This window comes from Bubalus bubalis, chromosome 3 (assembly GCF_019923935.1).
Source record: "Bubalus bubalis isolate 160015118507 breed Murrah chromosome 3, NDDB_SH_1, whole genome shotgun sequence".
Lineage (NCBI taxonomy): Eukaryota > Metazoa > Chordata > Mammalia > Artiodactyla > Bovidae > Bubalus > Bubalus bubalis.
This window is the reverse complement of record NC_059159.1, coordinates 103,786,970-103,802,079: the sequence shown is the minus strand read 5'-3', so window position 1 is coordinate 103,802,079 and position 15,110 is coordinate 103,786,970. Positions and strand designations below refer to the sequence as shown.

The 15,110-nt window shown below is 37.3% G+C and overlaps 1 protein-coding gene across 6 annotated transcripts in view; it reads right to left on the bottom strand.

Moving 5' to 3' along the window:
• Positions 1–15,110, bottom strand: part of RFX3 (regulatory factor X3) — a 342,491-nt gene that overhangs the window by 37,491 nt on the left and 289,890 nt on the right. For all 6 annotated transcript variants that reach the window (XM_025281551.3, XM_025281552.3, XM_044939912.2 and 3 more), the window contains one exon: positions 9,707–9,915. In XM_025281551.3, the coding sequence (XP_025137336.3) occupies positions 9,707–9,915 (209 nt within the window). The remainder of the gene's footprint in view (positions 1–9,706; positions 9,916–15,110) is intronic.

Sequence of the window (15,110 nt, the reverse complement as noted above, 5' to 3'; positions counted from 1 at the left end):
TTGCATCCAAGTACTGCATTTCAGACTCTTTTGTTGATTATGATGGCTATTCCATTTCTTCTAAGGGAATCATAACAAGTATATATGATTAACCTTATTCAAAATTAAAAGAAATACAAATTAAGATACCCTATATTATCTATTATACTATAAGAAATTAAAAGATCAGCATTGAAGAGGTTATGGGGAAAGAACTCTCATTTATTGTTTCTTCAAGCATAAATTCACAAAACTTTTATGAAGGGAAATTTGGCAACAAATGTCAAAATTAAAAATGCACAAATGCTTTCACCTAGCAGTTCTAATTCTAGAAATTTAAACAAATGAGCAAAGATGGTTTTAATTGCAGCAATATTTATACTACTGAGAAAATAGGGGGCAACACTAAATAACCACTTGTAGGATACTAGGTACAAAATAGCTCATTCATATATGGAAATTTATACAATATATTAAAGAAATTGGGCTTCCTGAGTACCTCAAATCATAAGAATCCACCTGCAATGCAGGAGGCCTGAGTTTGACCCCTGGGTTGTGAAGACCCCCTGGGGAAGGGAATGGTAACCCACTTCAGTATTCTTGCCTGAGGAATTCCATGTATAGAACAGCCCGGAGAGTCATAGTCCTTGGGGTCACAAAGAGGGTCAGACGTGACTGAGCAATTTCACTCACTTTAAAGAAATGAGAGAGATTACACATAAAGGCAGTAAGACGGAAAGATGTCTATGATAAAATGTTAAGTGAAAGAAGGAAAACGTGTGATATGAGCCCATTTAACACAGAAACTATCTGCAAAGTTCTTAAAAAAGACCCACCTCTAAATAAATGGGAATGGTTAATACTTATTAGCCTCAAGACAGCATACTTCATTAAAATAGTATCAGTCAACTTAAAACTGCCAATTTATTTGAATTTATTTGAAGATAAACATGCAACTTTATATAAAGATAAGCATGATAGTATGTTTTATATTTGTACTGCAAGACCAAAACCCACATAAATGTTCAAGAATAAGAGACAAAAGGAATGTTTAAATAATGTATGCATGAGTGCTTGCTAAGTCGCTTCAGTCGTGTCCGACTCTGTGACCCCATGGACTGCAGGCTCCTCTGTCCATGGGATTCTCCAGGTGAGAACACGGGAGTGGGTTGCCACTTTATATAAAATGGAATATTGGAAGGACATTCAAAATTATATTTCTTAAGATATGATTGAGGTATAATGTTAAGGGAAAAATACAGATAATAAACTCTGATAAACAACTGGATCTCAATTTTATATAAAACTGAAAGAAAACATTTTACCATTGGTCTTTCTGGGTAGTAAATTATAGATGATTTAAGTTTATTCTTTGTACAGTATTTGTATTTTTCAGGTTTTCTAAAGTGAGTATACACTAATTTCATAATAAAAATGGTTTATTTTAAAAGAAGAGATTTATTATAATATAGAAAAACAATCCTGTGTCAGTTGAATGTCAGTAAATCTTTACAGGGATAGATATGACAGATACAGAATGAATTATATATATATATATATACCTCTAAATCCAATTTTTAAGCCTTTATATTTCCATCAAAATAATGTAAATGACTGAGAAGAATATTCATATTGAGTAGATTTATGGTATTTGTAAAAGAAATGCAAAGCCAATTTCTTTTTTCCAAGAGAATTAATTTTCATTCATTCAATAGATATTATGTTCTTACTGTGTGTCAGGGTCTTGTTCTACAGCAAGTCAGACAAAAGTTTGGTTTCAACAGAGTTCACATTCTAGTAGGACAGATGGTTGATAGAAACAGAGTGGATATAAATTATAAAGTTAGGTAGTAGTAAATCCTGAAAGATGCTGCTGTGCAAGTGTTGCACTCAATATGCCAGCAAATTTGGAAAACTCAGCAGTGGCCACAGGACTGGAAAAGGTCAGTTTTCATTCCAGTCCCAAAGAAAGGCAATGCCAAAGAATGCTCAAACTACATGCTCAAACTAAATGCTCAAATGCACAATTGCACTCATCTCACATGCTAGTAAAGTGATGCTCAAAATTCTCGATGCCAGGCTTCAGCAATACGTGAACCGTGAACTTCCTGATGTTCAAGCTGGTTTTAGAAAAGGCAGAAGAACCAGATATCATATTGCCAACATCCGCTGGATCATGGAAAAAGCAAGAGAGTTCCAGAAAAACATCTATTTCTGCTTTATTGACTATGCCAAAGCCTTTGACTGTGTGGATCACAAGAAACTGTGGAAAATTCTTCAAGAGATGGGAATACCAGACCACCTGATCTGCCTCTTGAGAAATCTGTATGCAGGTCAGGAAGCAACAGTTCGAACTGGACATGAAACAACAGACTGGTTCCAAATAGGAAAAGGAATACGTCAAGACTGTACAGTGTCACCCTGCTTATTTAACTTATATGCAAACTACATCATGAGAAATGCTGGACTGGAAGAAACACAAGCTGGAATCAAGATTGCCGGGAGAAATAGCAATAACCTCAGATATGCAGATGACACCACCCTTATGGCAGAAAGTGAAGAGGAACTAAAAAGCCTCTTGATGAAAGTGAAAGTGGAGAGTGAAAAAGTTGGCTTAAAGTTCAACATTCAGAAAACGAAGATCATGGCATCCGGTCCCATCACTTCATGGGAAATAGATGGGGAAACAGTGGAAACAGTGTCAGACTTTATTTTTCTGGGCTCCAAAATCACTGCAGATGGTGACTGCAGCCATGAAATTAAAAGACGCTTGCTCCTTGGAAGGAAAGTTATGACCAACCTAGATAGCATATTCAAAAGCAGAGACATTACTTTGCCAACAAAGGTTTGTCTAGTCAAGGCTATGATTTTTCCTGTGGTCATGTATGGATGTGAGAGTTGGACTGTGAAGAAGGCTGAGCGCCGAAGAATTGATGCTTTTGAACTGTGGTGTTGGAGAAGACTCTTGAGAGTCCCTTGGACTGCAAGGAGATCCAACCAGTGCATTCTGAAGGAGATCAGCCCTGGGATTTCTTTGGAGGGAATGATGCTGAAGCTGAAACTGCAGTACTTTGGCCACCTCATGCGAAGAGCTGACTCATTGGAAAAGACTCTGATGCTGGGAGGGATTGGGGGCAGGAGGAGAAGGGGACACCAGAGGATGAGATGGCTGGATGGCATCACTGACTCGATGGACTTGAGTCTGAGTGAACTCCAGGAGTAGGTGATGGACAGGGAGGCCTGGCGTGCTGCGATTCATGGGGTCACAAAGAGTTGGACACGAGTGAGCGACTGAACTGAACTGAAATCCTTTGAAAAAAGTAAATCAGGTCAAGAGACTACAGAGTGATGGGCTCTGGCACTTAAAGTCAGGGTGTTAGGAAAACTTTTTGAGGAGGTGATAAGTGAGCAGAAATGAGACTGAAGTGAGGGAGTGAGCCATGTGAACACGTGCACTTTCTTAGCAGAAAGGAGAGCAAATGCTGAGTCAATGCTGAGACTGAGGCAGAACTATGTTTGTTTTATTGAAAGAATAGCCCAGAAGCCGCAGCTGGGAAGACATGAGCAAAGAGAATATATATCATAGGACTAGAAATCACTAGCAGCTGGACCATGGAGGGTCTGTAGGCCATGATAAAGGCTTCATATTCTATCCCAAGTGTTTTGGAAACTTTTTGACAATTGGGCAATCACCTTACTGCAGCATAAAGACATAGGTAACACAAAATTCTGTTGGAAAATGGAAAAAAAAAAGTGTGATGACCTTCAGTTATAATAGTTACTTTGGAAAGTACTGATAATCTGCTACGAAATTATTGTCATATGCTTAGAAGAGAATCAGTTGAATTATATTATTAATATAATAATATAATATTATTGTTATATTATTAATAATGTCTATGTCTACTTTCTGTTCTCTGTGTTGGGCCTCTGCCCTACAAGCCAAGTATCAAATGACACAATTAACAGTTTAATTGGAAGCCTATTGTCTGATTCAGATTTCTGTAAGACATGTTACAAAATTGACTCCACTGAATTTCATGTTGCTAAGTTACCATGAATTCCACTCTTTAAAACTGGAGTTAAAACTGTTAATTATAACAGATGAGAAATACCTTTGTGTATATATCTTTATAATTCATGGCATGAAAATTAAAACATATACTTGAACACATGATACTCAATCCACCTCTTTATGTATTTGGGGAGACATCACACATTCCTAAGAAGAAAGGTGAGACCTGTGACCCCACCCCCCACCCCCCAACTCCACCATGTGAACTCTCCTCAAACAGTGCTTACAGCTAATTCCAAAACTGGAAGATTTATATATTGTTCAGCTGTAGGCAAACTAGGTTCTCTGTGCCCCCTTTCAAGTTATTGTATCAAAGCTATACATTTAATTGTTTAAAAATGGGATGTTTGGTTGACCCTCAGGGTGGCCCTGAGGAATTCTGTGTTCTGTTATTCACAAAACACCCAAGCTGAGAAACGGCCCACTTAACTTCTGCACTGCTGCCCAAGAAAGGTGGCAATATTTTTTCCACCTCCCAGGAAGCCAGCAGTAGACATTCAAAGCCAGTTAGGCAAGAAGAGACCCCCATTTGGAGCAGAGGGTGTTTGCAGCAACATGTCCACTACTGCTATCACGACTCTCTGCCAGTCCATTTCTTGTATATACGTGTGAATCTATACACAGAATTTTAGAATTAATCAACTTCAGAAAATGAACGGTTGGTATATGTGACTGCAAAATTCTTATTACAAAGCCAAAAACATTTAAAAAATACTCTGTAACACTCCTTCTGTTTGTGAATGAAGTTTTCATTACTCAATATGTTCTTATGCCTCAGTACAAAACAGGTCAGATTTTACTTCGCCTACCAGCAGGAGGTATGCATCTTTCTGAATATGTCTTTCCTTCTGTAGCCCTGACTGAACTGTATACCTTCAAGACTTTTTGAAATGAAAATAATAACCATAATAGTGTCTAATAATAACAAGGCATTATCCCCAACTCAGGGCAGACAGAGGGCAGGCAAGTGATGATCTACTGGGTTTGTATATCTGCAGAGAAAAAGAAACACGAGTAAGTAATTTTCTCTCCTTTCAAGATACTGCAACAGATCTCTGTGGAGACAAAGGCTCCAGGAGTGTGTATTTCTAAAACAATATCTAAACAGATTTTAATACAATATTGTAAAGTTTAAAAATAAAATAAAATTAAAAAATAATAAAAAAATCCTCAGGGAGGAATAAGGGCAAGTCTGATGTAACTGCATAAGACAACAGTAAGAAGAGGAGGAAAAAAAAAACCTTTGGTTTTTCTGATATAGAGGATGTACCGTGCTTTTGCCCCTATAGGTTTTACAGCAACAGCTAGTGTAACATCTGTTTTATCATTCATGAAGCATATATACCATCTATATGATTTTCTGAGGAAAAAAAAATGGATGAAATTCAACTTGCAAACAAATGGGAAAATATCTGAAATCTTTTAAAGAAATGTTCCCAAGTTAAAATTTTGAATTTCATTAATACTACTACTATTGCTACATCTACTTTGAGAATACTGTGATATTGTTTTCCAAATCTTTCCCATATATCAAGGGAAAACAGCAACACATTTCTCACTGACACCCAGATCTAAACCCAGGGCTGGCTTTAATGAAGCATATCAGTGGGTCACAGAGTTAGACAGCACCTTGATAAGGTGCTTTACAAACCCTGTGGCTAAAAGTATTACATATATGAGAGACAAAATGGTGGAGTTACTCCATTCCAAAATAAAAACAAACCACCACCACCACTGCTAGGCTTTCTTTCATAGCATTCATTTAACTCTGGGAATGGGTTCAATCCCAGGGTCAGGAAGATCACCTGGAGGAGGAAATGGCAACCCACGCCAGTATTCTTGCCTAGAGAATTCCACGGACAGAGGAGCCTGGAGGGCTACAGTCCCTGGGCTTGCAAAGTGTCAGACTTGACTGGGCATGTATGCAGACACTAGAAAATCATTTTCAGGATGTAAGGATAATTTAACTCCTAATTAAACATATATGGAATCAACTCTACTTCAGTTTAAGAAATAAGAATTGGACTAAATCAACTGAAAAAGAAAGAAGTCACAATAAAAACCTTCTACCATGATAATGGAATCTTTGGTTCCATCCTTATAAAGGTAATCAAAACAAGATGGAAATCCTATAATTTGGGCTTAGCAGGTTCACAATTTCTACTAGTCTCTAAACTTTGCTACTTATTTGCGTATCATCTCTCCTCACAACCGCTTTGGATTCACTACTGATGTCCAGATGACGACCACAATATACCCATAGCCACAGTCAGTGGTAGGTCCTGTAGCCACAATTTGATGAGCGCATGGTTGCACAGGAATTAAATTAGGGACTGCCTAAAGTTCAAAGTAGATATGGCTTTTAGAAAGCTCATTATGATCTAAAGAAGAAAAGAAATGAACTCTCACCAGAAGAGTAAATGCTGCGGTCAAAAATATAATTTACCTAACATCTTAAGAAATGGAATTCCATCTGTCAGTTCCATCCTATGCCATATATATGGTATATATGCCAACTTGCACAGGGTCTGTTTTTAAACCCTGGAGTAGACCTATGGTCAATGGCTCATCACAACATTTGATATCATATATAAATTCAGACTTAAATTGAAGAAAGTAGGGAAAACCACTAGACCATTCAGGTATGACCTAAATCAAATTCCTTATGATTATACAGTGGAAGTGAGAAATAGATTTAAGGGACTAGATCTGATAGACAGAGTGCCTGATGAGCTATGGACGGAGGTTCGTGACATTGTACAGGAGACAGGGATCAAGACCATCCCCATGGAAAAGAAATGCAAAAAAGCAAAATGGCTGTCTGGGGAGGCCTTACAAATAGCTGTGAAAAGAAGAGAAGCGAAAAGCAAAGGAGAAAAGGAAAGATATAAACATCTGAATGCAGAGTTCTAAAGAATAGCTAGGAGAGATAAGAAAGCCCTCCTCAGCAATCAATGCAAAGAAATAGAGGAAAACAACAGAATGGGAAAGACTAGAGATCTCTTTAAAAAAAATACTTTCCATTTTGATTAAAAAAAAAAAATAAAAACCAAAAAAAAGAAAATTAGAGATACAAAGGGAACATTTCATGCAAAGATGGGCTCGATAAAGGACAGAAATGGTATGGACCTAACAGAAGCAGAAGATATTAAGAAGAGGTAGCAAGAATACACAGATGAACTGTACGAAAAAGAGCTTCATGACCCAGAGAATCATGATGGTGTGATCACTCACCTAAAGCCAGACATCCTGGAATGTGAAGTCAAGTGGGCCTTAGAAAGCTCACTATGAACAAAGCTAGTGGAGGTGATGGAATTCCAGTTGAGCTATTTCAAATCCTGGAAGATGATGCTGTGAAAATGCTGCATTCAATATGCCAGCAAATTTGCAAAACTCAGCAGTGGCCACAGGACTGGAAAAGGTCAGTTTTCATTCTAATCCCCAAGAAAGGCAATGCCAAAGAATGCTCAAACTACTGCACAATTGCACGCATCTCACACGCTAGTAAAGTAATGCTCAAAATTCTCCAAGCCAGGCTTCAGCAATATGTGAACCATGAACTACCAGATGTTCAATCTGGTTTCAGGAAAGGCAGAGGAACCAGAGATCAAATTGCCAACATCCATTGGATCATCGAAAAAGCAAGAGAGTTCCAGAAAAACATCTATTTCTGCTTTAATGACTATGCCAAAGCCTTTGACTGTGTTTATTTTCCACAATAAACTGTGGAAAATTCTGAAAGAGATGGGAATACCAGACTACTGACCTGCCTCTTGAGAAACCTATATGCAGGTCAGGAAGCAACAGTTAGAACTGGACATGGAACAACAGACTGGTTCCAAATAGGAAAAGGAGTATGTCAAGGCTGTATTGTCACCCTGCTTATTGAACTTATATGCAAACTACATCATGAGAAACGCTGGGCTGGAAGAAGTACAAGCTGGAATCAAGATTGCTGGGAGAAATAGCAATAACCTCAGATATGCAGATGACACCACCCTTATGGCAGAAAGTGAAGAGGAACTAAAAGGCCTCTTGATGAAATTGAAAGAGGAGAGTGAAAAAGTTGGCTCAACATTCAGAAAACGAAGATCATGGCATCTGGTCCCATCACTTCATGGGAAATAGATGGGGAAACAGTAGAAACAGTGTCAGACTTTATTTTGGGGGGCTCCAAATCTCTGCAGATGGTGACTGCAGCCATGAAATTAAAAGACGCTTACTCCTTGGAAGGAAAGTTATGACCAACCTAGGTAGCATATTCAAAAGCAGAGACATTACTTTGCTAACAAAGGTCCGTCTAGTCAAGGGTATGGTTTTTCCAGTGGTCATGAATGGATGTGCGAGTTGGACTGTGAAGAAAGCTGAGTGCCAAAGAATTGATGCTTTTGAACTGTGGTGTTGGAGAAGACTCTTGAGAGTCCCTTGGACTGCAAGGAGATCCAACCAGTCCATTCTAAAGGAGACCAGTCCTGGGTATTCATTGGAAGGACTGATGCTGGAGCTGAAACTCCAATACTTTGGCTACCTCATGCAAAGAGTTGATTCATTGGAAAAGACTCTGATGCTGGGAGGGATTGGGGGCAGGAGGAGAAGGGGACGACAGAGGATGAGATGGCTGGATGGCATCACCGACTTGATAGATACGAGTTTGAGTGAACTCTGGGAGTTGGTGATGGACAGGGAGGCCTGGCGTGCTGCGATTCATGGGGTTGCAAAGAGTTGGACATGACTGAGTGACTGAACTGAACTGAAAAGTAATTTTTCTATTCTGGGGTTCTTCTATGTCTAAAAAAAATACATTTATTTATAAGTTATTTTAGCCCAAAAGCAATTCATTTGAATTATCTACTAGATTATTTGATATTAAACTAGCTATGCATTAGAATCACCAGGAGTAACCTTTCTGGGAAAAAAAAAAAAAAAGAATTTCTGATTATCTATATTGCTAAATACTACTTTCTAACCACCATGATTTTGAGTAAGTTTTGGGAGGTAGGTAGGAGCTTTGTTTTTCTTTCCACTAATTCTGAGGTGCAGCTAGGTTTGAAAACAATTTTAATTGATCAAATTAAAAAATTAACTAGATTTTTCTGAGCATCCATCTGAATTGCCTGGACGGAACTTTTAAAAAAAGCATAGATTGCTGGGCCTCTCCTCTGCAATTTGTGATTAAGGTAGGTTTGGGGGAGGGGTCTGAAAATACACATTTTTAATGTGTTTCCAAGCAATAGAGATGCTACTGGTCTAGGGAAGGACAGTTTGAGAATCCCTGAACTAGAGAATAAAAAGAAGAGTGGTGGAAAGCCTAAATGATACATGTTTGCCAAACGGAGGACTTTCCTGACTCTTGTTAAGCACATTATCTAGACTGATGTTTTAGAGATTGACCCATCAGAGATGGGAATCTCTGATGTTCCCATCTGAGAACTTCTAGGGCTCTGAATAAGAGGCTTTCCTTTCCCAGCAGAAATTTTATTTCCAAAACCCTCCTGGTTCAATTCCATGATGTTGTAGTCACGAGCTGGGCTGAAGATAATCACGAAGAGAGTTTCTACATACTAAACTCCTCACTCTTCTCTCTTTTTTTTTTTTTTTTCCTGAGAAGCATGTACATACATAATTGCAGAATAGGAAAAATTGAGATGATACCTGTAGAAAGACCATTTTAGCAGAAATTGCCTGGCAGCTTTAGGAAAACTGGGTCTTCCTTCATAGGGTTTCAGTGCTTGCATCATCACATTGTCAAGCCACGCTGCCCACTGCTCCAGGGTGCTCTGCTGCTGAAGAGTCATCTTGAAGTCTGTTTCTAGTCTCTGAACCATGTTGTCATCACACTGGCACACCCAGGAAGCCTGCTCCTGGGACAGTACACAGAAAGCAAAGGACAAGTTCAAGTCAGCATTTTTTCATTGAATGTCAGCACACAAACCATATGAATGAATGGCAAACTATATTGAAAGTGCAAAACAATTAAATGAATTACGAAAAATGAATGACCACTTGGCAGCTGTTAAGGAAACTAACATCACTTCTGTGCATGAAAAAGTGATGTGACATAAAGGTATGACTTGGTGTTCTACATTAGCTAGTCTGTGTGAAAGACTAAAATACATCATTACTTAAGAAGAAGAGGAGCCTGAACTTACCGTATGTAGAGTCTTTTTTTTAGTTTTTATGCTCTTTTACTTCTCAATCAGATAAAACTAAAGCCAATTCATTTGAAAAGATTTAGGGTAAGTCAGATTGGATAAAGAGATTCAATTGGCCAAAAGTAGCCCCTCAGGATTAAGACAAAAACAAACAATGAATGATACGAGGCAGAAGCATATGCATGCAGTATGAGTTTCATGGGAAAGAAAGTGAAGTCCCAAGGACTCGCAAGGTAAAAGCTACGAATGCAAATTAATTCATAGACCCGAAAACAACAGCAAAAATAACCAAAAATACATTAGAAAAAATGTAGGGATGCTACCTACGAAGACATTTGATTTCCTTCTGGTTCTGATGGGAAAGTTTCATGTTTGGTAATAGGGATGAAAATAGAAACTTTTAAAGTTAATTTTCAGTGGTTGACATAAGTTTTATCATGTTTCTAGTGCTATGCTGCATTTTAAGATTAAAAAATATAATACTCTTTCAGGTCAGAATATAATTATCTGATAATACTAATATAATATTTGAGTGAAGACTTGGATTTTAACATAGGGCCTGAATCCACTAACTTGATTTTAAGCAATTCATTTAACCTACGTGGGCCTCGTTTTCCCCAAGCATAAAATTAGAGAAGTGAAATGTGACAAGAATTTTTAAGCTAGGTTCACTGTGTCCAGATAATATTTTCAATGTAGAGTTCTGTGGAGGGGTGTCTTTGAAGGTCCTAATTCTATATGTAAAACCTTATCAATATGTGTGTGTTTTTCTGAAAAGTCTCTATAGCTTTCAATCTGTCTGTTCTCAGAGGACAAATTTATTTAAATCAACCTTTCAACTGAATCAATTCCTAATCTCCACCCTCTGATTCCAGGATCTCTCCTAACCCCCGAGACTTTACCTTACTCAAAAGACATTTCAACTGGGAGGCACTTCAAATAGAAAATGGCTAAACTCAATTCATTTTTCTTTCTCAGGGAAATTTAGGGCTTCTTCCAAATTCCCAGCTGATGATGCCATCTACTAACCTTCCTTCTCTTATCTAATTAATAAAAAAGGCTTTCAGATTTTTACCTCCTAAGTATCACTTTTGAGTATTTTAAGTACACTAAAATACGACTATTAAATTTGAAAGTACAAATAAAAAGAAACAAAATATTGAGAGTATCTAAAATGCCAACATTAAGAGAGAACTACAACATGCTAATTTTCAAACTGTTCACATGCAATATATACATATGCATGTATATTTATGTATATATATTATTTTAAAAGAGGAACATATTATATATTTTACTTGATATTTTGCTTAGTTTCACTTTATATATAGGCAAATGAGGAGCTACATTTATTGTTCAATGACTCAATTTGCTTCAATACATGAATATACCATTATTTACAAAGTCAATTCCATATGGCTGCACGTTTATGGTCATTCCAAATTTTTACTCTTAGGAAAAATGCTTCTGGAATTAGCAATCTTGTAACTACATCTTTACTTTTTACTTATTTCTATATAATAGATTTACATAAGAATAGTTAAGATCTTTCAAAATACAGTTAAATGACTCCCAGAAATTTTATATCAGTTCAACACTTGAGGAGAGCACCCAGGGAAGAAGTTGGATACATGCTAAGTTGCTTCAGTTATATCCGACTCTTTGTGACCCTATTGTAGCCCGGGCTCCTCTGTCCATAGGATTCTGTAGGCAAGAATTCTGGAGTGGGTAGCCATGCCCTTCTCCAGCGGGTGGGGGGGGCAGATCTTTCCAACCCAGGGATTGAACTCACATCTCTATGTCTCCTGCATTGGCAGATGGGCTCTTTACCGCTAGCACCACCTGGGATGCAGATAAGGAGTGAAGAATTTAGGCCTCAAGAAAAAGACAGGGGATGCTGGGTTTTTTGTGTGTGTTTTTTTTTAAAAATCCACAAATATCTAAGCATTTTTTGGTCTGTGGTATAAAACAAGAAACATAAAACTTATCATATTAGCCATTTTTAAGTATACAGTATGGAGTGTTAGGGATTTCCTGATGGCTCAGTGGTAAAGAATCTGTCTTCCAATGCAAGAGACATGGGTTCAATCCCTGGGTCAGGAAGATCCCCTGGAGAAGGAAATGACAACGCATTCCAGTATTCTTGCCTGGGAAATCCCACAGATTCTCAGGGGTCACAAGAGTTGAACATGACTTAGCAACTACAAAACAACAACAACAATATGAGTGTCTACTTATGCTCAATACTGTACATTAGATCTTTTTCATCTTGCAAAACTGAAATTCTATGGGAAGCCACTGTGGGAGATATGTTTTATGTATTGGCAAGCAATAGAAGGGACTTACTGGTATCTTGGAAGAATTTAATTTCATTTAACATAAAATCAAACTCACTACTTCCTACAGTTAGATTTGCCAAGAGAAAATGGTAATCTAAGACTAAGCTTAGAGAAATAAAGCCACAGGACATTATTTTGGCTTTTCAAACTATGTTTCATTTTACTGCTCTCAAGGTTGAAAATATACTAACAGCTGAGTACCCTGTAAATATTCCCTTGTGAAGGAATTTGGATATTTTAACTCTTTAGTGGAAAAAGGTAAGGATGAAAACTAAAGATATTATTATCTTGGAAATAAATATCTCCAAGATGATAAGGAGTCAGTAACTTCAAAATCAGATTCTCTTTTAAATATAGAAACACAAGTATATGCAAAAGTTAGGTTATCAGGTTAACTAACCCAAGTATAGTTAGCCCATACTGTAGTTGAAAAACTATCCATTTACACACAAAAAAATTAGAAAGCAATACTACTATAATGCTATCAATTAAACAGAAAACCAATTATACTGCAATAGCAAAAGTTATCCTGAATGCATGAGGAAAAGATTTGATTAGAGAATGATGAAGTGATGACAGAGGCTTCCCTGGTGGGGCTAGACAGTGGCTCAGACGGTAACAAGTCTGCTTACAATGTGGGAGATTCGAGTTTGATTTTTGGGCTGTGAAGATCCCCTGAAGAAGGAAATGGGCAACCTACTCCAGTATTCTTGCCTGGAAAATCTCATGGACTGAGAAGCTTGGCAGGCTACAGTCCATGGGGTCGCAAAGAGTCAGACACAACTGAGCAACTAACACCTTCACTTTTCTTTCATAGCATTAAAATATTGACCCTTACACGTGGTTTCATTGTTTTAAATTAAAGTTTCCTTATTACAAGAGCATCATCCTTACATGTTTCAGTCTTACTGAGGTTAATCTCATAGGGACAGGGACAATTTTCAAATGAACAGGAGATGGTGATGAAGGTGGAATGGAAGCTAGAAGACTGAGAAAACCAGGGGACTCAGAAAACCAGGCAAAATGTGAAACAGAAAAGGAAAGCCAGAAGGGAGTTAAAATCAAATATGTTAACCTGAGAAAGATTACGTATTGAACAAGAGTGGTGAGAAGTAAAATGTAGAGGGAAATGCAGGGCTACCACTGTGTTCATGGTCTTAAAAGCAGAGACATTATTTTGCCAACAAAGGTCCATCTAGTCAAGGCTATGGTTTTTCCAGTGGTCATGTATGGATGTGAGAGTTGGACTATGAAGAAAGCTGAGTGCCGAAGAATTGATGCTTTTGAACTGTGGTGTTGGAGAAGACTCTTGAGAGTCCACTGGACTGCAAGGAGATCCAACCAATCCATTCTAAAGGAGATCAGTCCTGGGTGTGTGTTTGAGTGAACTCCGGGAGTTGGTGATGGACAGGGAGGCCTGGCGTGCTGCAATTCATGGGCAAAGAGTCGGACACGACTGAGCAACTGAAATGAACTGAAGGAAGGAGGCCCTGGAGGATAGATACTTGAGCACACAGGTTTCAGCACTAATAACTGCTGTGAAAACCCAGAAAAATCTGGTACTTAAAGAAGGGAAAAGGTAGCCTCAAAGTTGGTGAGTAGAGAGGATGAGAATGAGCATAGTAAAAATGTATAACTAACCATTTGTATGTAATAATGTTGCCAAGGATGGCATTTATAGCCAGGAAGAACTCATTTCTGTAAATACTTCACAGGATTCAGGCACACAACTATACAAATGAAAATAATGTTAACAGAAAATTTAAAATCTTTCTCATATCTTACCAGGAATCAGTCTTAAATATGTTTTTTGTTATTAAACTTAAATTACTTTTTGACACTAGAAGTTTCCTTACCATTTCAACTTTTCTTAAGGTACTTTTAAACATATCTTTTCTGAATGAAGATTTGAAATTAACATTATAGTATACATTTTAAGACAATACTGTATGAGCTCTTAATAGTCCCACTAAAATCAGGTAATGTAAATTCCACTGAAATATGTAAAGTTAATGGATTTGTAAACATGAGTTTGTTCTTACGGAGATTATGAATTTGTATGTGTATGTATGTATGTTTGTGTATATATATATATATATATATATATATATACATATACATATATATAAACAAATGTTTATATAGATTTAAGAAAAACTATGCACATTAGAAGACCAAATCAAATTTGTCAAAGTTAGAATGAACTTAACTTCTAAACCCTAGCCCTAAAATTAATCAAGCCCAAATATTACTTTTATTTTCCATGATAAAATGAGCCCAGAATTGTAGATTAAAATTTGTAGGAAATGGAGAAATAGTTTATCTTTGAGCAATGCTATTGTTTTTTAACACAGTTTTATTGAGATGTAATTCATATAGCAAACAATTCATTCAATAAAAGTATATAATTCAATGGCTTCTCTCAGTATATTCACAGAGTAGTACGTCTATCACCACAATTAATTTTAAAATGTATTCATTTCTTAAAGAAGAAATGACATATTCCTTATCTATCATATCCCAATCGCCTAGTCTACAGGACCTAGGCAACCACTAATTTACTGT